Source organism: Rhinatrema bivittatum, chromosome 3 (assembly GCF_901001135.1).
Source record: "Rhinatrema bivittatum chromosome 3, aRhiBiv1.1, whole genome shotgun sequence".
NCBI lineage: Eukaryota > Metazoa > Chordata > Amphibia > Gymnophiona > Rhinatrematidae > Rhinatrema > Rhinatrema bivittatum.
Window position 1 is genome coordinate 50,127,991 of NC_042617.1, and position 24,186 is coordinate 50,152,176.

A 24,186-nucleotide genomic window follows, 5' to 3' on the forward strand; every position below is an offset into this window, starting at 1 on the left:
CATATTGTTCGCGTGATCGCCGACACCATTTCCCCTTGATCGCCACCCTGTCCGCCTAATTGAACCAAGCGCACAGAGGCGAGCCAGGTGCACAAATCACTTGTGCGCACTTCGGCGCGCGCATAGGTGCCGTGCGCACAGCGACACACACAAGGGGGCCGGTCGCATAAGTTAAATCTGTGCGTATAGTGGCGCGTGCATCCCGACCTACACGCACATCTTCGGCACACCCAGAGCGCATAACTAAGCCTCCCAGTGCACGCATTGAATGCACACTGGGGGTTTCTGCGATCCTACGCACAAGACATGGCACCACCAGACAAGAAGGTCAAGGCTCAGGCCCTCTGCCCAGCATGCCACATAAGAGCTGCGCAGCACGAAGAGGCCACGGCTCTGTGTCTACAGTGCGAGGAGGCGTCAGGGCCCTCCCCAGCCAGTACTGGAATACGGATCTACCAACAGTACACCGGACCTCTCTACCCCCAGCACGAGCCTCCTTCAAATGGGGCTCCCGGGGACGCAGCGCCTCTCAATTTAGACCCAGCATCTTTCTCCTGGGTAGAATTCTTCAAAGGCCTACATACCTTTGTCCACATGCAACCAGCGCCTCTGATGACACAACCACAGCCTCCCCCAGAGGACCCTAACATCCCATGACCCTCTAAACCCAGACCCTCTCCCACCCAAAAGCCCCAACATTGGGGATACAGACACCTCAGACGAGGATCAAGACTCCCTGGAGAAAGGGGAAATCCCTCCAGGAACGGAACCTTACCGAACTATGAGGCCGTTCTTTCCCAAAGACGAACTATCAGACCTCTTGGCTCACAGCTTGAAAGAGCTCACTATCCCAGGCGCAAGTGCCACAGGGGAACCGAAGATGAACCCCCTTCCTAGAGGGACTCTGTCAGGCCTCATACCATTTCCCTTTGCTACAAGCCATTCAACAGCTGATTGACCTGGAATGGGAGGCCCCGGAGGCCACTTTCAAAGGGGGATGGGCCCTGGAAGCCCTATACCCATTGGACCCCTCTGCCAAAGATCTCCTGGCATTCCCCAAAGTGGATGCCATGGTCTATGCAGTCTCAAAGCGCACTACCATCCCAGTCGAGGGAGGAGCAGCACTCAAGGATGCCCAGCACAGATGTCTGGAATCCATCCTTAAACAGTCATTCGACGAATCAGCTATATCACTGCAGATCGCGGCCTGCTGTGCCGTGGTGACATGCGCTTGCTTATCAATGACCAGGAACACCGCCACACCTGTCGAAGCACTAGAACCAGCAGTATCATTCCTCACGGATGCGACTTCCAACCTTGTGCGCACCTCAGCCAGAGGCGTTTCATCCGTTGTGGCAGCCAGAAGGCAATTCCTGTTCCGAAGCTGGTCAGCCGACGCGACGTCCAAGACGAGACTCACGAGAATGCCTTTTAAGGGATCCCTCCTGTTCAGAAGCGAACTGGAGAAGTTAGCCAACAAATGGGGCGAATCACCAGTACCGCGGCTACCGGAGGACAAGAACAAGAGAAGCCAGCGCCCCTCCCCCCGAATATCTAAGGGCAGGGGATCACAGCACTTCAAACTGTACAAAAGTACATATCAAGCATCTTGCCCCACAGGCAGGGGCCAGTCCTTTCGGAACAAACACACAAAAAGGGAGCCAGCTCTGGTCCAGGCACCAGCCGCACCCCGCAATGAAAATCAGCAGACCCATCCACAGGAAGAAGCCATAGGGGGCAGGCTTGCTCTATTCTACCAAAGATGGGTCGAGATAACTTTGGACAAGTGGGTCCTAATCATCATTCGAGAGGGATATTATCTGGATTTCCACAACATCCCTCCGGACAAATTTGTGAAATCTCCTTGCCACGACCCTTCCAAGAGGACGGCAGTGGAAACCACGCTGACCAAATTGCTCGCCTTAAAAGCCCTAACGCTGGTGCCCACGCAACAACAAAATACTGGGCACTATTCCATCTATTTTATCATTCCCAAGAAAGAGGGTACGTTCCGGCCCATCCTAGACCTCAAGTCCGTTAACCGCCACCTGAGGGTACCCCACTTCCACATGGAAACCCTACGCTCGGTCATAAGGGTGATTTTTCTGGGAGAATTTCCTGACATCCATGGATCTGTCAGAAGCCTACCTGCACATCCCGGTCCATCACGAGCATCAGCACTTTCTTCACTTCACGATCCTGGACCACCACTACCAGTTCCGGGCGTTACCCTTCGGGCTAGCCACAGCACCTCGAACTTTCACCAAAATCATGGTTGTAGTGGCGGCAACACTGAGGAAAGAAGGTATCCTCGTACACCCTTATCTGGATGATTGGCTGATCAGGACAAAATCCCCAGAGGAAAGTCATCAGGCGACCACCAGAGTCAAAACTCTACTGGAGAACCTTGTGTGGGTGGTCAATGCAAACAAGAGCTGTCTGCAGCCCTCCCAATCTCTAGAATACCTAAGAGTCTGGTTTGACACCAGACAAGACAAGGTCATTCTGACTCCTACAAGGAGAACAAAAACTGGTGAACAAATTGTGAAACCTGTTAAGCAGTCTTCGCCCCAAAGTATGGGACTACCTCCAAGTCCTCTGTTTCATGGCATCCACCCTGGAAGTGGTTCCATGGGCAAGAGCTCACATGCGACCCCTACAGCGTTCCCTACTGTCACGATGGAATCCGATGTCTCAGAGCTACTCCGTTCGCCTCCAGCTCCCGGAGGAAGTTCGGACCCAGTTACAATGGTGGCTACAAGAAGACCATCTGAGCAAGAGAGTAAGGCAATCCCCACCGACGTGGATCCTGCTCATCACGGATGCGAGCCTACGAGGGTGGGAAGCAGACTGCCAGGAACTGTGACTGCCCAGGGGCAATGGGACAAGGAAGATTTGGAATGGAACATCAACCGACTGGAAGCACGGGCAGTCAGACTAGCCTGCCTATGGTTCAGTCACAGACTCCGGGACAAATCGGTCAGAGTCATGTCGGACAACGCCACAACAGTTGCCTACATCAATCCCCAGGGAGGAACCAGAAGCCAACAGGTGTCCCTGGAAATAGACCCCCTAATGGCGTGGGTGGAATCAAACCTACAAGAGATCTCAGCCGCCCACATCATGGGAAAAGACAACATCACTGCGGATTACCTCAGCAGAGAAAGTCTAGACCCAGGGGAATGGAGGCTGTCGACCACAGCTTTCCAGTTGATAGTAAACCGCTGGGGAACACCAGCCATGGATCTCCTGGCAACCCGGTCCAACGCCCAAGTTCCCAACTTCTTTAGTAGCAGGCCATCCTGCTATACGCCTTCCCTCTGTGGCCACTACTGGGTGGGATCATCCGCAAGATAGAACACCACAGGGAGCTAGTACTTCTGGTGGCCCTGGTCTGGCCAAGAAGGCCGTAGTATGCAGACATGCGAAGACTACTGACAGGGAGCCCTCTCCCTCTACCTCCACACAGGGATCTGCTCCAGCAAGGCCCGAGCACGAAGACCCAACTCGATTCTCTCTTACGGTCTGGCCATTCAGAGGACACGCTTGAAGAAGAGTCTATACTCGGGGGCAGTGATTGACACCCTGCTCCGAGCATGCAAGTTTTCCACATCTCTAACATACATACGAATATGGAGAATATTCGAAGCCTGGTGTGAAGACCGCGACATCCTTCTGCGGACAGTCAAAATTCCCACAATTCTGGAATTCCTGCAGAACAGCTTACAGAGGGGGTTGTCTCTCAACTCCATCAAGGTGCAGGTGGCCGCATTGGCCTGCTAAAGAGCCAAGGTGGAGGGCGGCAGCCTAGCCTCTCACCCGGACGTCTCCCACTTCCTGAAAGGAGTCAAACCGATCCGACCACCACTAAAGTGGCCGGTGCCTCTATGGAATCTCAATCTAGTCCTAGACTTCCTAGCAGGAGCCTCCTTCAGACCCACCCGTGGTCTGTCCCTCCGACTCCTAACATTGAAGACTGCATTCCTGGTGGCAGTCTGTTCGGCCCGTCGCATCTCCGTGCTTCAAGCATTGTCCTGTCAAGAACCATTCCTCAGGTTCACACCGGGATCCATACAGCTACGCACGGTCCCCTCTTTCCTCCCAAAAGTGGTTTCTCACTTCCATCTAAACCAAACTATCTCGCTGCCATCGCCAGATGAGCATAAGGATTCGGAAGAATCTCGCCGCCTTCGCCATCTTAACATCGGCAGACTCCTAGTCCGATACCTAGAGAGGTCGGAATCCGTATGAAATACAGACCACCTATTCATCCTTCACAGCGGGAAGAAACAAGGGGAAGCGGCCTCGCAGGCAACCATAGCCCGCTGGATCAAAGAAGTTATCAAGGCAGCCTACGTAGAGACAGGCAAGCCTCCACCTCTACAAGTCAAGGCCCGTTCCACTAGAGCCCAGGCAGTGTCCTGGGTGGAAATCAAGATGCTGTCACCCGCCGAGATCTGTCGGGCGGCGACATGGTCCTCCATTCACACCTTCTCTAGGTTCTACCGCCTGGATGTTCAGGCTCGGGAGGACACATCATTCGCAAGGGCAATACTAAGTGGGCCACGGGCAGCCTCCCACCCGGTTCAGGAGTAGCTTTTGTACAACCCATTGGTCCTGAGTCCATCTGCTACATGCTAGGAAATGGAGAAATTACTTACCTGATAATTTTGTTTTCCTTAGTGTAGACAGATGGACTCAGTATCCCGCCCATGGCTGCCGCCAAACACAGAATCCTCGGGTGACAATCCCCAAGAGCAAGACAAACATGGTTAAGCCACGCTTCCCTCTAATTAGGACACCCATACCTGCCGGGTGTCGACATTTCTCAGTTGAGTGCATTGAGTGTCTCCAGCTATAACCATATCAACCAGTTCAAGTTAATCATGTTAACCAAGTTATTCAAGTTAATCAAAGTTAACCAAGTTAATCAAGTTATTCAGACACACATATATCCACAATTGCTTTTTGAAGAGAATACTGAAGAGCAGAGTTTCCTGCAGGGGTATATGTACTAGTGCTGACGTCATTTTGAAATCTGATTCCGTCTCCAGCTGCCATCAGGAGCACACTATACCCATTGGTCCTGAGTCCATCTGTCTACACTAAGGAAAACGAAATTATCAGGTAAGTAATTTCTCCAATAATAAAGGTGAGAGTGGGCAACCCTGTTGAGTACCTCTAAACAGTTCAAAGCTTTCAGAAGGGGCCCTGTTGACTATGATGGACGCCCTCAGTTTATTATAGAGCAGTTGTAATATAGCCCAAAAATGACCCCCAATGCCTACAGCCTTAAGCACCTCCCACAAAAATTGCCGTTTGACATGATCAAAAGCCTTCTTGGCATCGAAACTGAGAAGGAGAAATGGAAAATGCCTCCATGTACTAAATTCAATGGGGGCCCACAACCTTTCGTATTTTAAACACTGAATGCCTCCCTGAGAATCCCCAATAAGGCCCGGCAGGCACCTTGCTAGCCTGTCTGCTGTAATTTTTCAAATAACTTGATTTCAAAATTTAGCAGAGAGATGCGGCAATAAGAACCAAGTAGTAGCAGGTCACAGCCTGGATTGGGTAAGACCACTATGTGGGCCAGGTTTGGTGACAGGGAAAATGCCCTTGGGTTATAAGGTCCTCAAACATGTCCCTCATAGTCGGCACTATGCTATCGCCCATCATTTTAAATAAATTACCCAGAGTATCCATCCGGTCCAGGTAACTTCAAAAGAGGCACCTGTAAAATTGCCTGTTAAATCTCTGCCAATTGAACCGGGATGTTTTGTTTATCTCTCTGGGGGGGCCGTCAGCTGAGGCATGTGGACCCATTGTAAGTAAGCAGCAATGTCCCCTTTTGGCACAGGAGAGTAACTATAGAGTCTATGGTAGAATGAGCAGAAGATATCACTAATATCTTTGATCAAATTCTTGATCTCACTCGATTCCATCTTCAGAGCCCTGATATACTGCTTCCCCACCCAATGCTTTGTTAAATTAACCATCAACCTGCTTGGCTTTTGACCATACTGGTAGAATCTTGCCCTATAATACAACAACTATTTTTGTCCTCGCTGATGTAAAAGGGAGTTGAGTGCTGTTTGAACTTAAAAAAAACAGATTTTATCAGTTGGCGTGGCCTGGGATTCGTATGCCTGTTTTGCCTTGCATAATTGCTTTTCCAAAGGCAAGACCCATTTTGACGTATTTCTCCTCTGGGTGGCCACATAAGAAATGATTTCCCCAGAAAAGCATGGGAGTAGCTTTATGGGTCTCATTTTGCTTGGTATCGTCCTTCAATTTCTTGTGGAGGAATTCTTTAAATCTGGTGTCAGTACAGAGATATCTACGAAACCTCCACAGAAAGGGTATGTAAGTTGGACGAAAACTCTCCAGGTCTAACCAGACCATAGCATGATCAGAAACCAGTAAAGACCCGATATCAGCTCATGTGACTTTTGAAAAGATGGAGCCAGCAGTGACGAGACGAGAGTGGGATCCATGTGCCCTCAAAACATGTTTATTTTCCGATCCCCAGGGTGTAAGGTTCACTGCACATGCACTAAATCATGTAAACCGTTGTGATGGCGAAACTGAACGACAGTATATAAAACTCGACAAATAAATAAAAATAAATCCAGTGTGTTACATAAATAGGACACCCCTTTTGTAGAGCCCCCTGTGTGCCCTGTCCAGAGGAGCTATCAAGACAGGGTCATAAATGCAGTTAAGATCCCCTCCCCAGCAGAATAGGCCCCTGGGCCTTGTCTGCTAGTAAAGTAATCAAGGATGCAACAAAGGAGTGTTGATAGGTATTCGGACCATAAACAATACACAAGGTCACCAAGTGACCAAATATGATGCCTATGACAAATATCTGCCCATCGGGTCTGAAATTGAGTAGTGTAATAAAAAGCAACCCGTTTCCCAATCAATATCGCTACTTCAGATTTTTGTAGAGGGAGCTAGGGAGGAGTATACTTCACCTACCTATCCTTGCCGAAGCTTCCTGTGTTTCATCTCATCTGAGTGAGTTTCTTGTAACATTTCTATTTGAGCATGTTGCCTGTGCAAGGTTTGCAAAACTTTTATAGTGTTTATATACCGACCCCAGACCCGAGATATTCCACGTTGTCACCCTCAGTAAAAACCTCAGGAAACTACTCATCCCCCGAAACATGAGCACGGGGCACAGAGCCATTATCCAGAAAAATAGACCTGGGCCTCCCAGCCTAAACCCAAGTCCTGAATGCCTGTCCAGTGATGCAGTAAATAAACACAAAATTTCTCCAGTGATAGAAAAACCACAAACCCCTCTCCAAACCAGATCAGATGTCCCCCTCCTCCCTCATCAACCCTCCTACACTCTAAATGTAACCCCTCCTTATGTGCCCCACAGTACCATACTGAAACTCCATACCCACCCCCCAAAAAGGGGGATTAGAGGTCCGTGCACCGTGTAGACCCTCATCTCCCTATACCACAGGCCTATAGAGTTTCAAGAATGCTAAGGCTCTTTCCTTAGGCAGTGTCCTGCCTTAGAAACATCTTAGTAGCCCTCCGGACTTGCCCACATAAATGATCGTTAGCCATGTCTCTGTCCCGCTTTGCCTAATTTGTGTTTTTGGCACACTAAAACTTGGTAATACCATTTCTGATCTGAACAGTCCAGCTCTGTTCAAAACACAGCAAGCACTGCGTGCATGTTTGTCCTTTTCCCCACCTCCTGTGCGGTGTTCGTGTCACTTGTGTTTTGTCAGCACTTGCCTGGGAAGGATTATCCTCAGAAAAGTGCCTTAATGGCTTCTTAGTTGTAATCACCTCCTTCGTCCCCTTCTGTGAGTTGCAGGCAGGCAGGCAGTGGCTGGTCCTTGACACACCATGGGGGGGAGCAAGGGAAGGTAGTAGGATGTTTAAAAAAAAAAAAGGAAGAAAAGTTTAGGGAGGGCCATTTTCAAATTTCTAAAGCCTTTTTGAAAGGTAAAACGGTGCTTTACCTGCGGAAATGGCTTTTACACCCAATATGTGGGTAAACTTGCATGCGTGTGCCCCTGTATGTGTGACTTATCGAAGGTGGGGTTTGGGGGGGGAAGGGTTTACATTTCTGCGCACTCTTTTATTATTCGCAAAAGTGTGCAGAGATGTTTTCCAGAAACATTTCTGTAAGCAAATTAGCAGGTGGAATTGGGGGCAGGGGATAATTTTTCAAAGCGAGCCTGAGCACAGAAGTTCGCTTTGAACACTGGTGTGACTGATACAGGCTGTTTCCGAAACTATCCCCAACTGTGCACAGAAGCGTAAAGCCCGCGCTTACTTTTTACCCCCAGACTTTACGTCCGTTTTCAAAGTGGGAAAGCTTTCCCCTTTAAAAGTTGGGTTGGGAAAAGTTAGCCGCCCATGGATGCTTTCCCCAGCAAAGTTATGTGCACGAGTGCTAATCTCGCTCCAACTCTGCCCTGCCAGGAACACCGCTCTGCATGGTAAAAGTGCACTTGCACTGGCACGCCGCACGCTCTTCCACGCACAGAGAGGGCAGGCGAATTTTCAAAGAGTCAGGCTCTAGTCGTGAGCCACTTTTACCTGCGGCAGTGCCTCCAAAAATTGTCCTGAGTATGCCTGGACAAGGTGAGCGTCTTTAAACGCTTAGTTTTCTCCGTCTGCCTGTAAGAATGCAGCACGGTGGCCCTTTAAATTGAGTCATGTCGTGTTTAATAACTAGTTACCTTCCACCTCGAGCATGGCCAAGGCATGGCCCCTGCTCTTGAGTATTCATTGCTTTCTAAAAGGGAAGACAGACAGATGGAATTCTAAAATAGCATGGGGGCGTGGCTAATCTAACAGAGGTGTGATTGACAGCAGCCTGAATCCAGCACTGCTCATGAACTCATGCCGGCTTCATTTTTCTAACCTGTGGTTTTCCTTCTTTCATTTCACTTTAGGCAGCGGCTGGAATAGTTTTTTGGGCTTGCACACGGGGCCCATTTGCAAGCCGTACCAAAAGAAGTTTTTAATTGGGGGGGGGGGGGGGGGGGGGGTTGTTTGAAAGAGTAAAACAAAAGCATCCAAGCTAGTGGCAATTCTCAGCTAGCGTGGACAGCGCACGGGAGAGACTTTTAGTTTGGGTAAGGCCTTGGGCTTGGGGTGTATTTTATCCCTGCAGTGCCCAGCGATGGCAGGGTACATGGACTCGAGAAGAAAAGCTTGGGGCAGCATCATGGAGTCTTTGCACATAGACGCCTGGATGTGCCCATCTGTTCTGCTGAGCACAGCCATCTGCTGCAGAATTAGATGGCGAGGTAATTGAAAGGAAGCTTGGAAGATGCAGGGATAATTCTGTGTTAATTAAGCACAGAGAAGAAAGAGGGAGGGTGGGGGGGGGGGGGGGGGGGGGAACTCCTGCTCCAGTTTGCTATTTTTAGAATCTAATTTAAGAGAGAAAACAAAATGGGAAGCGATAACTCTTGTGCCTGTCCCGGGACGTCAGACATATCAGAAAGAGATGCTTTAGCAAAGGATGATGTTCTGTTAAACTCCAGGCCTGGCTCAGTTTGTATTTTTTTTTTTGTCATTTTGTTTTCAGTCGGGCCTATATAGTAAAATGTGCGGGAGAGCCGGCGCTCCAAGGCGAGCGCCTGCTCTCCCAACGCGCATCCAGGCCACTCTCCCGGGCGCGCGATTTATTTATTTTATTTATTTATTTATTGGGTTTTATATACCGACAACCGTTTGCACATCGTGTCGGTTTACAGATAACTTAAAACTTTTTGGCAGTGTCATTACATAGAACAGTAAACGATGCAAACAAGAGAAAAAAAAACCATGAACAAATGGAAACTGGATAACTATTTACAGGGAACGACGGTTCCTCAACCGGGGGCGGAAGAGGGAAAAGTCGACAGGAGCACATTGTAAAGATAATACAAGAAGCACATTGTGAGGATAATACATCGAGAAAGGTGTAAATAGCTCATGAGGTCATCAGTATTTAGTATTCAAATGAGGGCCCGCAGTAATAAGGAGGTGCTAGGGACACTAGCGCGTCCCTAGCGCCTCCTTATTGGCAGAAGCGGTGGCTGTCAGCGGGTTTGACAACCGACGCTCAATTTTACTGGTGTCGGTTGTCGAACCCGCTGATAGCCACGGGTTCGGAAAATGGATGCCGACAAAATTGAGCGTCCGTCTTCCAGCCTGCAGGCTGATTTTTTTTTTTTTTTGAAGATTTTTTTATTTTTTTTATTTTTGGGGCCTCTGACTTAATATCGCTATGATATAATAGGCTCATCAACATGCATTTGCATGTTGCGGGCGCTATTAGTTTCGGGGGGGAGGGGGGTTGGCTGCGCGTTTTCCACGCGCTATTACTCCTTACTGTATAAGGGGTAAAAATAGCACGTCAAAAACGCGCGGCCAAACGGGGGCTAATGGTGAGCTCGGTCGAGCGCACCATACTGCATCGGCCCGATTGTCTTTGGAGGATCAGGATCAAAGAGTTTTTCACTTTCCTAACTTTGAAAGTGCTCCTAACACAATCAAAGTCAAAAACGTCTTGTCCATAGGAAACGCATGCCCTACTAATGCTTAGAGCAGGGGCCGGCAACTCCAGGCCTGAAGTGCCACGAACAGGTCTGGTTTTCAGGACATGCACAGTGAATATGCATGAGGTCTATTTGCATGCACTGCCTCCAGTGCATGCAAATCCATCTCAAGCTCACTGAGCCGAGGACTTCAATATATAGTGTACAGTGAGTCAAAGATCCTTTTCCAGGATGGCAACTCCTAATGTGGACCCCAGGGTTGAACCGAATACCCGTAGAGGGTAATTTGATTGCCTTACGATGACTATTGCTAAGCAGCCCCCATCACCATTGCCCCTTTCACCCAGTCTTGCATTAGTTTTGCTCTGTTGGGGTGTATAATTTAAAGGTTATTTTATTATGGATGTTATATAACAAACAGATTTTAATTGGCTTATGTTAAGTTAGGCTAACTAACTGCTGTTGTACCTGTTAGTCTACAAAAACTGATTGTGAACCGCTTTGAGGACCATTACTGGGAAAACCGCAGAATATCAAATATTTGTAAATAAATAAGTATATTTAAGTATATCTTATTATGTTATTTTGTAATGTTTTGTTTTGTAAATATTGTACCTCATGTTGGGTATTAGAGCGGGAAGGTGAGTAATAAGTTCCCACAGTAAATGGTTTTACAGCCTCTGAGGAGGTGGGGGACATTCGTCAAATTTTTTTCTCCAGAGCAAAAAATGTTGGCATAACTGGGATATTTATTTATTTATTTTATTTAACACTTTTCTATACCGACCTTCATGGTGGAGACCATATCAGGTCGGTTCACATCGAATAGGGGAACTGAACCAAGAACAGTAACCAAAAACAAAAGGTTGAACATGAAAAAGCAAAGTTACATTTAACAGGGAAATTAAACTTGGAGGCATAGACTGCTGGAAGGAAGGAAAGGCTAGAGATAGCGGAGAAATTATTAGAATAAACAGAGCAGTCAGGAGGCTCTTATTCTGGGCTTAGGGGTAAAATGGAAATCCATTGCTCCTAAAGGAAGTTCTGTCGACTATTGTGTGTCATGGGTATCTGAGAAGGCTTGGCGGAAAAGCCAGGTCTTAAGTTTTTTCTTGAATGTTGGTAGGCAGGGCTCCATTCTGAGGTCAGCTGGGATGTCGTTCCAGATAGTTGGGCCTGCTGTTGAAAAGGATCGGTCTTTAGTTGAGATGAGGCGTGTGGCTTTTGTAGGTGGGGTCTGTAGGGTTCCTTTATATATTTCTCTAGTCGGTCTGTTGGTGAGGTGGAGATTGAGGGGGAATTCGAGGTCCAGATGCAAGTGATTGTAGATGACTTTGTGGATTAAAGTGAGTGATTTGTGGAGGATTCTGTACTTCACTGGGAGCCAGTGTAGGTTACGTAGGATGGGAGATATGTGTTCTCCCCGGTTGGTGTTAGTCAAGATTCTTGCGGCAGCGTTCTGTATCAACTGTAGCGGCTTGGTGGTAGAGCTGGGGAGTCCCAAGAGGAGTGCACTGCAGTAGTCGATTTTAGCAAATATCAAGGCTTGCAGGACTGTTCTGAAGTCGTGGAAAAAAAAGTAGGGGTTTGAGTCTTTTTAGGACTTGAAGCCTGTAGAAACAATCTTTGGTTGTGGTGTTGATCATTTTCTTGAGGTTTAAGCGGTTGTCTAGTAACACCCCGAGATCTCGTACGTGGGTATGCATGAGCTGGGTGTTAAGGATGGTCTGTGGGAGTGGGTTGTCTTGGTTAGAGGAGATGAGGAGGAGTTCGGTCTTGGATGCGTTAAGGACCAAGTTGAGGCTGTTAAGAAGGGTGGTGATCCGATTTAGGCAGTTGTTCCAGAGTGAGAGTGATTTTGCGATGGATTCTGTTATCGGAATCAAAATCTGCACGTCATCTGCATACAGAAAATGAATAAGGTTAAGGTCTGTTAGAAGCTGACAGAGTGGGAGGAGGTATATATTAAAGAGAGTGGGTGATAACGATGATCCTTGGGGTACTCCGAGTGAGGACCTTGTTGAAGGAGATTCTTTATTATTTATTTTAACTTTGTAACTTCTGTTACTAAGGAAAGACGTGAACCAACTGAGGGCTGAACCTGATATACCTATTTCTGCTAGGAGAGTCAGAAGGATGGTGTGGTTGACGGTGTCGAAGGCTGCCGAGATGTCCAATAGAACTAGGAGGAAGGAATGGCCCTTGTCTAATCCCAGAATGATATGGTCTGTTAAGGAAATGAAGAGTGTTTCTGTATTGCGAGATTTGCGGAATCCTTATTGGGAGGGGAATAGGATGTTGTGATCCTCTAGATATTCTGATAGCTGAGTGTTAACCAGTTTCTCTGTAAGTTTGGCTAAGAACGGTAGATTTGAGATGGGGCGGAAGTTAGCAGGTTCTTTGGGGTCTAAGTTATGCTTCTTGAGGAGGGGTTTAAGGGAAGCGGATTTTAAGCTATCTGGGTATCTCCCTTGAGCTAATGAGCAGTTTATAATATTAGCTAGAGGTCCTGCAATCATGTTTGGAATCAGTAGCAGGAGTTTGGATGGTATATTGTCTGCTGGATGGCTAGATGGTTTCTGTTTCTTAAGGAGAGATTCAATCTCCCCGGGAGATGTCAGATCGAAGTTGTCGAGCTTGATTCCAGTATGGGAGTGAGTGGTGGAGAATGTAGAGTATGTGGTGGTGTTGGTTGGTAGGAGAGCCAGGGTATTTGTGATCTTCTGTTGAAAGAAAGAAGCAAGTTCATTGGCCTTGGATTGTGCTATATCATCAGGTTTCGTTGGTGGGGATGACTTTGTGATTTGTGACACATAAGAGAAAAGTGCCTTGGCGTCATATTGGAGGTTGTGGATTTTACTTGCATAGTATTCTCTTTTTGACTTTAGGATTGAGGTCCTATAATGGTGTAGGGTTCCTTTGTAAGATGAGTGTGACAGAGTTGGGGGCTTTGCGCCATCTATTTTCTTTGTGGCGAAGGATTTGTTTCATCCGTATTAGCTCCGTGGAGAACCATGGTTGTTTTCCTTTCTTTTCAAGGTTTATTGTTTTGGAGACTGCAGGGCATATCTTGTTAGCTACTTGTTATGCATCCCCCCCCCCCCCCCCCCCCCCGTGCAGAGGCTGTTTTTGCACTGGGACAAAATAGGAGGAGAAAAGGTTTTCTTTTTGTTTTTGACCGGGCAATGTAATCCTGCTGCTTTGGGCTTCCAGCCCAGTCAGCCACGCGTCTTCATTCACAACTGCTCGGAGGTTTTCACGCCTTCTCCATACCCCCTCCCAGCTCGGTCCAGCCATCCCAGGGACAGTCTTTGGCCTGGGGCCACATTCCCTCTGGCTAATGTGGACCCTAAGGCTGGCCACTAGATGTCGCAGTGGAGCTGCTGCAGTATCCCCAGCTCCATTTGGCCGGGGGGGGGGGGGCGCGGAGTAGAAGGACCTAGAAACATAGAAGATGTTGGCGGAGAAGTAGTCTTTGGTCCACCCGGTCTGCCCATTTGTCTTACCTGGTCTGTGTGGTGTTCGTGCTCCCTCTGCCTCAAAGGTCCCTCCGTGCCTACCCCAGGCAAGCTCGGATTCTGCCACTGTGTTGGCTTCTAGCACAAGCTACCCCCATCAGTGAAAAAGTATTTTCTTGGTGGGGAATGAAACCCAGAGCCCTCCACATGGCAGTGTGGAGCACTGAGCCACTGGGCTAACTTGAGGAAAAGATTCTGATAAATCTGGTAGTCTGCGTTTGAACTGCTTGCTGTGTTGATTTATGTATTTTTCTCGTGTCCGTCTGATAGAACGTAACGTGCTGCAGTCAAGTTGGAGTCTGGCAAGGGAGGGCCAGCATTCCTCCTTTACGTTCTCCGCATCCTTCCACCTTGCTAATTCTTAACCTTTCTTGTTCCCGTGCCTGTGTGTGGGGCGTGGAATGTGCTTCCTCTCCGGTGAGCAGAGTATGACCAGGCTGGAGAGGGCAGCACTGCTGCTCCTCAGAGCACGATCTCTGCATATTTCCCATGTTGTGCTTTTGTCTTTTATGTTTGCAGTGAGCTTTGCATGGTATGGGGCTGATTTATCAAGGCATGTTCAGCCAGTCTTTACCTATCTCATGATAAATTAGGGGCTAGGGCAGGAAATTCTCACTAAGGAATTATTACATACAGAAAATTTCATGATAGCCGAGTTGTATAGGGGAGCACTGTTGCATGAGGGTGCATCGTTTTTTGTTTCACGTCATATCTGGGGGGGGGGGGGGGGGGGGGGGGTTGTGGTGTTTCGTTTGCTTGGGTGCTGTGGTTTTAATGTGCGTTTTGGTTTACGATGGCATGCAATAAAATGCTTTAGCACATGTTAAAAGGTTTTAGTGTGCAAGTATTGGTAGGGTGCGCTAAACCTTCACAGCATGATTACTAAAAAGCTCTCCCCACCCCCTGGATTTTCTTCCTCAACGTCCTCTTTCAGCCCTACTCCAGCTTACCTGCAATGATAGGGGTATAGGGGTCCAAAGAGGGGCAGACACTACTGCCCTGCCGGTGTGGTATTTTAAAATGACAGCAGCTAACTCGAGGCCGATGCCACTTTGAATTGTGGGCTGTACTTCAAAATGGCGCCAACCTCAGGTCGGCCGGTGCTATTTTTAAATGCTGCCCGGCCGGGGCAGGAACAAAATTTCAAATAGGAATTGCTTCTCCCCCCTCTTTGGTCCTCTTATCATTGCAGGTTATCTGGGGAGGGGAAGAGTGGAAGAAAGCCCTGGGGGGGTACCTTTTATGTAATCGGGCAGTGCAGGATTTTATTTCTAAGCTAGATGGGTGGAGGAAGAGGGGGGTCCTCATAGCAAAATGAAAAATGAACTACAATTTTTTTCTTTGCTTCATTAAAAAAAAATAAAAATGGCACGAAACCACAATAGGAAATGTCACTGACATTTCCAGCGACGTTTCCAACGACTGCAGATCCCTACCGATGAACGGCATCGCCTCTTCCTGTTATCTAAATGACATTCTAGCTCAACTTCACATGCTTTCGTTTCTTCCCATTGTTACCTGGTTTCTGCCCTTCATCCCGCCTTGAGTATACAAAGTACACTGAAGTCGTACCGCAGTGTTACTGGGTTTTCAGCACCACCCATCACCCTCCAACCCACTGCACATACACAGAGCTTGTAATCTCCGATCAGATTCTGTTCAGGGTCAGAGGGCAGCAGGAGATGACCAGAGGTATAATAGCCATCACTTACAAAACATTTTGGTTGGTCAAATTAAACCTTCAAAAATGGCCTTTGTAGTTGGTGCTTTGCTACTGCTTGCACAGAGTGCATAAGAGGAAAATCTCAATTTACTGTCACTGCTCTGTTGTTTTTTTTTGTTCCAGTTTCTAATTAATAAGTCACATTGGGGCGAGGTTCCCTCTAAATTTGTGGTCCAAGATAAAGCGGATTTCTTTGCATGTGACTGAGCTGTGATTATTTCTTAATTCCTCCTGCAGGCAATCAAGTCCCCCACCTATCCGACGCCGGCCCACCTGGAGCATGTCCTCTTTGGTAAGCGTCCTCCGAGAACTGTAATCATCCCGTTCGTAGCGTTGTACGAAGAGCAGGAGCTGCTTCTGGTTTTCTCCAAACCTGCAGCAAACCGCGGTACAAAATAGAAGCTGACGTGCCCTGTCTGCTGCCTGGAGAAGTGCTGCGCTATTTTGTAATTTGACTCGCAGGGAGGGGGGGAAGCAAACACTGGTGAACTGCATGAGCTTTATTACATTTACACTTAATTTAATTCTCTTTACTGAGGCACCACATTGTGAAAGACGCTTAGTAATGGCAATGGTCGGAATAAAAGAATAGATAATGTTAGCAAATGACAGAATTGTAGAGCGTCTCATAACTGGAAGTGTTTCCAGTTCTGGTTTTATTTACCCCCCATTGCACCTCTGGACTTGTATTTCTGGCTCTTTATGACAAAAGCAGGGCTAGGAGTCAATTAGTTACTGCTGGGTTCATTTGCTTATTTTTGTCTCCCTGTTAAGAATTTTGACATTTGCGGATGTTTGTGGTGTTGGCTGCAGAGCACCCAAGGCTGGCTTAGGCAGGGTATAGAACATAAGAAAGAATGAAATAGATAGACAAATGCTATGGAGTAAAACCAGGCCTGGGCTCGGCCTTGTCCAGACGACAGAGAGCCAGCTGATGACCCTGCCCAGAGCTGCAAAGAAACGCCAGCTGTCTGCCGAACAGGGCAGGGATGTGGCCATTAGGACTGGGTGACTACAGTCGGCTTGACTTCACGGCAGTGGTTTGCAGGGATCACTACTCTCCCCTTTAGCAAAAGAAAGAACCCTCTGAAAGAAGTCATGTACAGTTTTGTTTGTTCCTGTATCCCATGAGAGACATCTGTACAATAGATCGGTATCGTCCTCTGCACAGCTGTCACATTGCATGGTTTCTGGCTGCGGTTTCTTACCCACAGGGATGGTCGTTTTTCTGTCTTCTAATGGATGTGACTGGTTCAATCTTCAGAAATATTAATGGTCTGTCACCTGCATGGGCGCTGAGAACGTTGTTATGCAGACCTCCCCTACAGAAGTGGACCAGAGATTCAGTGCTGGTTCTCCTGCGTAACTGCTCTTGGCATTTCCAAAGGGCCATTAAGTTGGCCATCATAAATTAGCCTAGTTTATGTGCAGAACACCTTCTGACTATATACCCAGAGGTAGAGGGCCCTGGTCCCCAAGCTGCATCTGTCTAGGTTGGGGGGAAAACTGCATTCTTTTTCAGGCTCAGATACCATTTATTGGGCCAGCAGAAGAATTATCCAAAGATAATGATGTGCATGAGGTTTTGGGGCTACACAGGTGCCCTCTTCAGATTCTTGTGGCCTCAAAGGTTCATGTTCCTCCATTACTAATCATGGGGCTTTGGTTACAAAGGGTTTGCCTACTGCAGTAATTCTTTTGTGCCATTTGGTAGCAGAAACCAAAAACACGAGTGTCACGTTGTGGCTATTCAGACTTGCTTTTATGTGATCTCTTCCAGCCACGGCAACAGCCATTTATACTTCAGCCGTACGGAGAGCATTACCCAGAGACACACACATCACAAGGTACTGCTGGCTTATTTATTTTTTGTTGCTAATTGGACTGCTGGCGTGTCCGGTGGGCAGACAGAAGGTGGATCTTGTATAGCTTTGTCTGGTTGGTGGTGCCGAGGGATGTCGTCACTGTCCTGTGACTTGTGACTTTAAAAAATTGCGACAAGTACCACAGAACTGCAGGGTTTTATTTTTGCAGGCTCTGAACTTTTGCCACAGTTTGATTAGCTCTTGGCGCCTCTTCTTGGAGAGAGCTGGAGCCATGATCTAGGCTTTAGTCTTGCTTGAGTGTCTCTCAGCAATTTTATCCTGCAGCACCTCTCCTCCCCTCCCACCCACCAGCTGCTTCACCATGTGCAAGGCAGATAGACTCCTTTTACGCTATGGCCTCCAAGAGGGGGCAGAAAATTGTGCAGTCTCTAAACTTTTCCTGCTTTCAGGAGGCAGGTCATCTCCTTGCCTCTCTGTATCAGTCTAAAAACGAGAAGCCCAGGCCTTTCTCTCACGCAAGCGGTGGCAAAAGACCAAAGCTTTGAGAAAGATAACTCCGTGACATAGAATTAAGCATTAAAATATCTTCCTCCATGCTTTCTCTTTTCTATGTTTTCTCATGATCGCCCTTTTCTCAGTTCTGTGGGGGGGGGGGGGGGGGGGGGGTTTATTCTTGATGAAATATCTGATTGCTTATCCATGGGAAGAAAGCCAGAAAAAAATGTACTGAAACAGAATTATTTTTTTTAGATTGCTTTCCACTTTTGCTGAGTTTTATGTTCTTTGTCTTTGCAATATGCAGACAGCATTTTCCATGGAAACGAGGAAGCATTCTATTATAGATCTCAAACCAGCTTGGACAGATGTCAGGTGGACTTCAGTTACAGGAATGGTACAATGCCAAATGGCAGTGTATGCAGTGCCAACAGCATGAACTCTCTTAACTGTTCTCAAAACCTCATCCAGCCTTCCCCACTGTCTTCCAGTGTCAGCATCCCAGGAAGTGACATCATGAGGGCTGACTACATCCCCAGCTATAGGCATAGTGCAATCATTGTGCCCTCCTATAGACCAACTCCAGATTATGAAACTGTGATGAGGAAGATGAACAGAGGCGTTATTCATATGGACAGCCAAAGTCAGTCTTTGAGGAACCTCAACATTGGAAACGCGCATGCCTACAGCCAACCTGAGAACTTGGTCTACAGCCAGCCTGAGATTCAGGAAAGGCATCCGTACGCAAATCCTTATGGACACCAAGGTGCTTATAACCAACCCGTAGCCTCACCTGACCAAATGAACCCCAGTATTGCTGCGCAAACCAAGACAGCAGCCAATGCTATATCCCATACGGTGAGCACACCAGAACTGGCCAACATGCAGCTACAGAGCAGCCAAAGCTACAATACTGCTCATATGTTAAGAAATTACTTTTCTAGGCCTCCACCTCCGTACCCACGTCCTCGTCCTGCCACCAGTACGCCTGATCTAGCAAGCCACCGCCACAGGTATGTCAGCGGTAGTAGCCCTGATCTGGTGACTCGGAAAGTCCAGTTGTCGGTTAAGACGTTTCAGGAAGACAGTTCGCCTGTGGTCCATCAGTCCCTTCAGGAGGTCAGCGAGCCTCTCATGGCAGCCAAGCACCATCCCTCCCTGAACAAGCGGCACAGTTTTGAGGTCATCAGCAGCATGGTGCGCGGGATAGAAGCCATGGCTCTGAAGACTTTAAATGCACCTCTGCCACGCCGGAATACATTGCGGGAGCAGGTGCAGCCGGAGGAACGCGTGCAGGAAGGCCACGAGATTCAGCAGCTCCCTCAGTTCCGGCACCAGAAAACCTTTTCGGACGCTACCATGCTGATCCATAGCAGTGAGAGCGAAGAGGAAGAAGCAGGCTCGGAGCCTGTCTCGCAGCTGATCCACGGCACCCTGGAGTACAGCGCCCGGCTTCAAGCGGCCCTGGCCAGGATACCTAGGAAGCCTCCTCCAGAATACCCTGGGCCACGGAAGAGCGTGAGCAATGGGGCGCTAAGGCAGGACCGGGCCAAGATCTCTCGGGCTCTTGCCAGGGCTCAGGCCATGAGCCCGGGACCTTCCCAGATCCTCAGCGTCCCTCGATCTGAGCAAGGGGCAATCAACGGGTCTTCACTTGGGCCGTCTATCTCTGAACCCGACCTCACCAGCGTAAAGGAAAGGGTCAAAAAAGAACCGGTGAAGGAGAGGCCTGTGTCCGAAATGTTTTCGCTGGAGGACAGCATCGTAGAAAGAGAAATTACGATGCGAGTAAGTATCTGCTCCACAACACTTTAACACTTTTTTGTTGTTGTTTTTTTTAACTCAGGTAACCAAATTGTAATGCCTGATATTCGTTTATGGTCAGGAAACTTCCCAAGGAAACAGCAAGAAGCAAAGAAAGGTGGGGAAGGCGTAGGTTGCTCACAGCGGTCCTTTCTGTTTCTTGATCGATGCCTGGGGCAGGTTTTGACAGAAGCAGGGATGGGACCGACCACTTTCACAACAGGGCAGTGCCCGAGGGCAGGCAGCGTTCTCCCTTAGCCTCAGATGGGTGGCGAGGGGGCCAATGATCCTTATTGCCTGGGAAGGGGGGAGGGCCCAGATCCCCTTTAGTCTGCCCCTAAACAAAAGGATTAAGAACTAAACAAATAACTATGAGCCTGATATTAAAAAAAAAAAAAAAAAAAGGCCGATCTCTTAAATTTGGGACTTGGGTACCTATTTCAGCTAAACCTAGGAGCCTAAATGAAGGACTTCTATTCATTCAGGCTCCTAAATGTACGTGCCTAGGTTTTATTTAATTCTGGTCCAGGAGTGCACTAGCACGGGCCCCGTAGTCCCCCGCGGTAAGTCTGGCTAGTCACGGGGCTTGCAGACCCGCAGCGTCCCTTTAACAGCTTGTTTTGCTTGAAGTATTCATCGCTGTGTTTGCACTGACAGCTCCGCCGCGGCCCCAGCGTCAAACAGACTCATTGTGCAGATGCGCTGAGACTTCTGTTTTTTTTGCAAGGGCCTGGCTGGTGGCAGACACCGCTACGGTGTGGGACTTGTTTCTCTGGGAAATGGAGCTCTTTGCCCGTGTAGGAGCAGCAGGCTCCCCGGAGGGGGGCGGGCAGACTGGGGAAGAATTGAGGTTGTGTTTGAAATTCTGCTTTGTTTAATGGTGATCGTCTGCATTCCTTGGCCTGGCAGAGTTTTGCAGATTCAGGAGATTAAAAATACATTCCAGCATTTTACTGGTATTATAAATAATCGTGCGGAGATGAAAACGTGCCTTTTCTTGCCAAAAGAATCTGGAGAAGCAGAGGATGGCAGCCCTGGAGGCGCAGAAGGGGCCGTTGATGTTGGCAGCCCTGAATGGGCTCTCAGTTGCTAGAGTTCCAGTGCCCGAGGATAGCCAGGATGACACATCCAAGGTGCCAATGGATGAAAGGGTAAGAACAGTGCTTATTAAATGACTTTTCCCCCCTTCCTCTCCCCACCCCCACCAGCAGCAGACATGCAATTCTTTGAGATCTCACAAACGGGACTGCTTTGCAGCTGTTGTTTGTTCCTAAGCCTACTAGAAATAATATATATATATATATCTATTTTTGTGCTTGTGTACATAAGCTTTGGGATGTAACAGAACCACACAATGTTTTAATGCACAACCACATGCGTTGGTAGCAGGCAGGCCAGGAAGATTCAAGGTTTATGGCAAATGCAAAAGATAACGGTTTGATTAGTCCCCATGCAGACCGAAACGTGACGCCAGCTCTTCTGCCTCTTAACGTTTTATTAGCCTCCGAGATGGGAAAATCTGTTCTTTTGGAACCTTGCTGCCACTTTGTGTTGAGGCAGAAGTGCCCAGCAAAGTTTGCACTGAAACCTTTGCTCCAGTGGTGCCGGGGAAGGCTGACGGGAACAGGACACCCCAGGCTTCCTCCCCGTGCTCCCCCCCCCCCTTCCCCCTCCGTGGTGCACCCCAGGCAGAACGAGAGCAGAGCAGAGTTCTGCTAGCCCTGGAGAAAAGGTTTACCCTTGTATAAGACCACAAAAAAAAAAAAAAAAGAAAGAGGTCGTGGTGCACGAGCTGTCAAGACCACATTTGAGGGAGAGAACTGTAATTAGTAAGAGGTGATCCCAGTGTGATACCTAAAGCTGATGTAACGCTAGCCATTCCAATCAAGGGCAGAGATCGGTCGCGTATTGTACACGGAGAGGAATCATTTTCAAAACCCATTGGCTGGGATGGAACAGGAAATGGGTTTTTAGAAAACTGTACAGGGATGTAGGGGTGTAGGGCCTCTGCGAACGTTTGCCCATCGTAGAGAGTGGCAAGGCTAGGGGAAGGGTTGGGAGAAGGGGGTTTGCATTTACGCACACACTTCAGAATTAACAAAAGCACGCGGTTCATTTTTTTTTTCTTGGAAAAGCCCCCCCCCCCCCCCCCCCCCCCCCGGATCAGCCGCTGTGCATGCGTGTGGCTTGTTTTCCTGGGTGGGATCAGTGTCAAAGTGAAAGCATTTGCAGACGTTTGCTTCGAAAGTCCGTGGGTGAGAAGTATTTGCGGGCTTTGCACCAATGCTGCCAGCCTTAAAGTTGCCCCCTAAGCAGGCAATTTTAAAAAGCCATTTCCGCCCGTAAAAAATGTGCAATTTTCAAACTGCCCACAGGAGTCCGAAGTCTGCAGGTGCTTTTTACCCATAAATGTTGCACTCATTTTCAAAAAGGAAGGCTTTTCCTTTCAAAATCGCCAAAGGAAAAGTCCCTGCACAACTTTACACCTCCCTTCTGTGCAGATTTTTTTTTTTTTTTTTAGTAAAAGAAGTCTCATTCTTTTGAAAATTTAAAAGTATTTCTGTCCCCCTCTCCCGGAAACATCTGCCCTCAACGTGGGTAAAATAACTCGTGAAGTGGCACCGGTGTACAGTATGGGCAGTTTTCTAAGCCCGCGTCCGCAGGTAAAGCACAGTTTTGTTTTGTTTTTTAACCTATGGAAATGGCTTTGAAAATTGCCCGCTAAATTCTGTGTCAATAACCAGAAGAGGTTTGGAATTAAGAAACATTTCAGTGCAGAGATTAACAGAGCCTCCTTTTTGAGATGTGTGCCTGCATATCCATGGGTGCATGTGAATCTGCAAAATAAAAAAATACCCCTGCCTGCTCCACATCCCCGGGTCCCTCCTGGAGCATCCTGAAAACTGGGTGTGGGCAGGACACACAAACACAAAAAGTACTGAAGAAACACCTCCACAGGGCGATCGCCTAGGCCACCTCTCCTTCTCAGACTGCATAAGGCGCCTCAGGAGGACCCGAATCCCAAATCATCCCACCCTCTTAGGAGCCGGCCCTTAGTTGATTGCTTCATTGTTCTCTCATCGGGCATTATTTTGCTTTTTTTTTTTTCCAAGGTGGTTCCAGCAGAGGTAAATTCAGGTTAGAGTTACTTTGATGAAAATCCCTGAGGTTGCCAGTGGGCGACATTGTCTCCTTTAAATGCATTTGTGCCAGCTCCCTTTGGTGGCTTCCAGCTGCGATCGTGAAAGACGCTCACGCCGCTCTGTGCTCACCGTTGCAGTGCAGGCTCTTGCGGGAGAGGCTGGAGGAGGGCATGGTGTTCACGGAGTATGAGCAGATCCCGAAGAAGAAGGGCGATGGCAATTTCACCACCGCTGCCTTGCCGGAGAACACAGAGCGCAATCGCATCAGGGAAGTCGTCCCTTACGAGGAGAACCGACTGGAGCTGGTTCCAACCAAAGAAAATAACACAGGCTACATCAACGCTTCTCACGTCAAGGTAATGGTTTCCATTCCGGGTTCCCCTCCTCGCCGTCATGTGCTGCCGGGGCCCTGTGGACACGCACAGCTTCTGCCTTTTGCCTCTGGTGGGTCCAAGGTGCTTCCAACAGGCCAGCCTTGCATGCAGTCCCAGCTAAGCAAGCAGGGCGAGGGGAAAACTCGGCCGATAGTTCAGCTTTGCTCACACGCAGACCTTTCCATGCTCATTTGGGTCCCTGGAAAGCATCCTGAAGGTGCATTTGCCCTCTGCTTCATTGCAGGAGTTTTTCTGCAGAATATTCCAGCAGGACTCCTAGTCACCGATAACATGCATCTTGCTCTTAGAATGGTTCTGTTGTAAGTTCTTCTTGAAAGTCTTTAATTTAGTCAAGTCGGGTTAGGCAGAAATGTCCTCCCCCCACACACACACACTCCTCTCTGCCTTGGGTACAATATGTTAACCTACAACACACACCGAAAAGAAAAAAATTCATTTTATTGGAAGATTAAATTTTCCATAAATTGCAGTTTGACTTGTGCAAGAGCAGGATTCTCAAACCAGTTCTAAAGGATCACCTGCCCAGTCTGGTTTCAGGATATCCACAGTGAATATGCATGAGCTGTATTTGCATGCATTGCCGCTGTTGTATGCAAATGTATCTCATGCATATTCATTGTGGATGTCCTGGAAAACCAGACTGAGCGGATGATCCTCAAGGATCAGTGCGAAACACTGGTGCTAGAGAATGCAGGGTTCTCTCTTTGGCAGTGCTGCAACCCTCTTCTCCAGTTAATTGAAGAGTCCTGTTAAG

At 48.2% G+C, this 24,186-nt stretch overlaps 1 protein-coding gene across 3 annotated transcripts in view; it reads left to right on the forward strand.

Annotated features, from left to right (window-relative positions):
• The window catches only part of PTPN14 (protein tyrosine phosphatase non-receptor type 14), a 277,012-nt gene that overhangs the window by 226,347 nt on the left and 26,479 nt on the right, over positions 1-24,186 (forward strand). For all 3 annotated transcript variants that reach the window (XM_029593207.1, XM_029593208.1, XM_029593209.1), the window contains 5 exons: positions 16,008-16,062; positions 17,551-17,617; positions 18,399-19,879; positions 20,902-21,045; positions 23,175-23,393. In XM_029593207.1, coding sequence (XP_029449067.1) covers positions 16,008-16,062; positions 17,551-17,617; positions 18,399-19,879; positions 20,902-21,045; positions 23,175-23,393 — 1,966 coding nt within the window. The remainder of the gene's footprint in view (positions 1-16,007; positions 16,063-17,550; positions 17,618-18,398; positions 19,880-20,901; positions 21,046-23,174; positions 23,394-24,186) is intronic.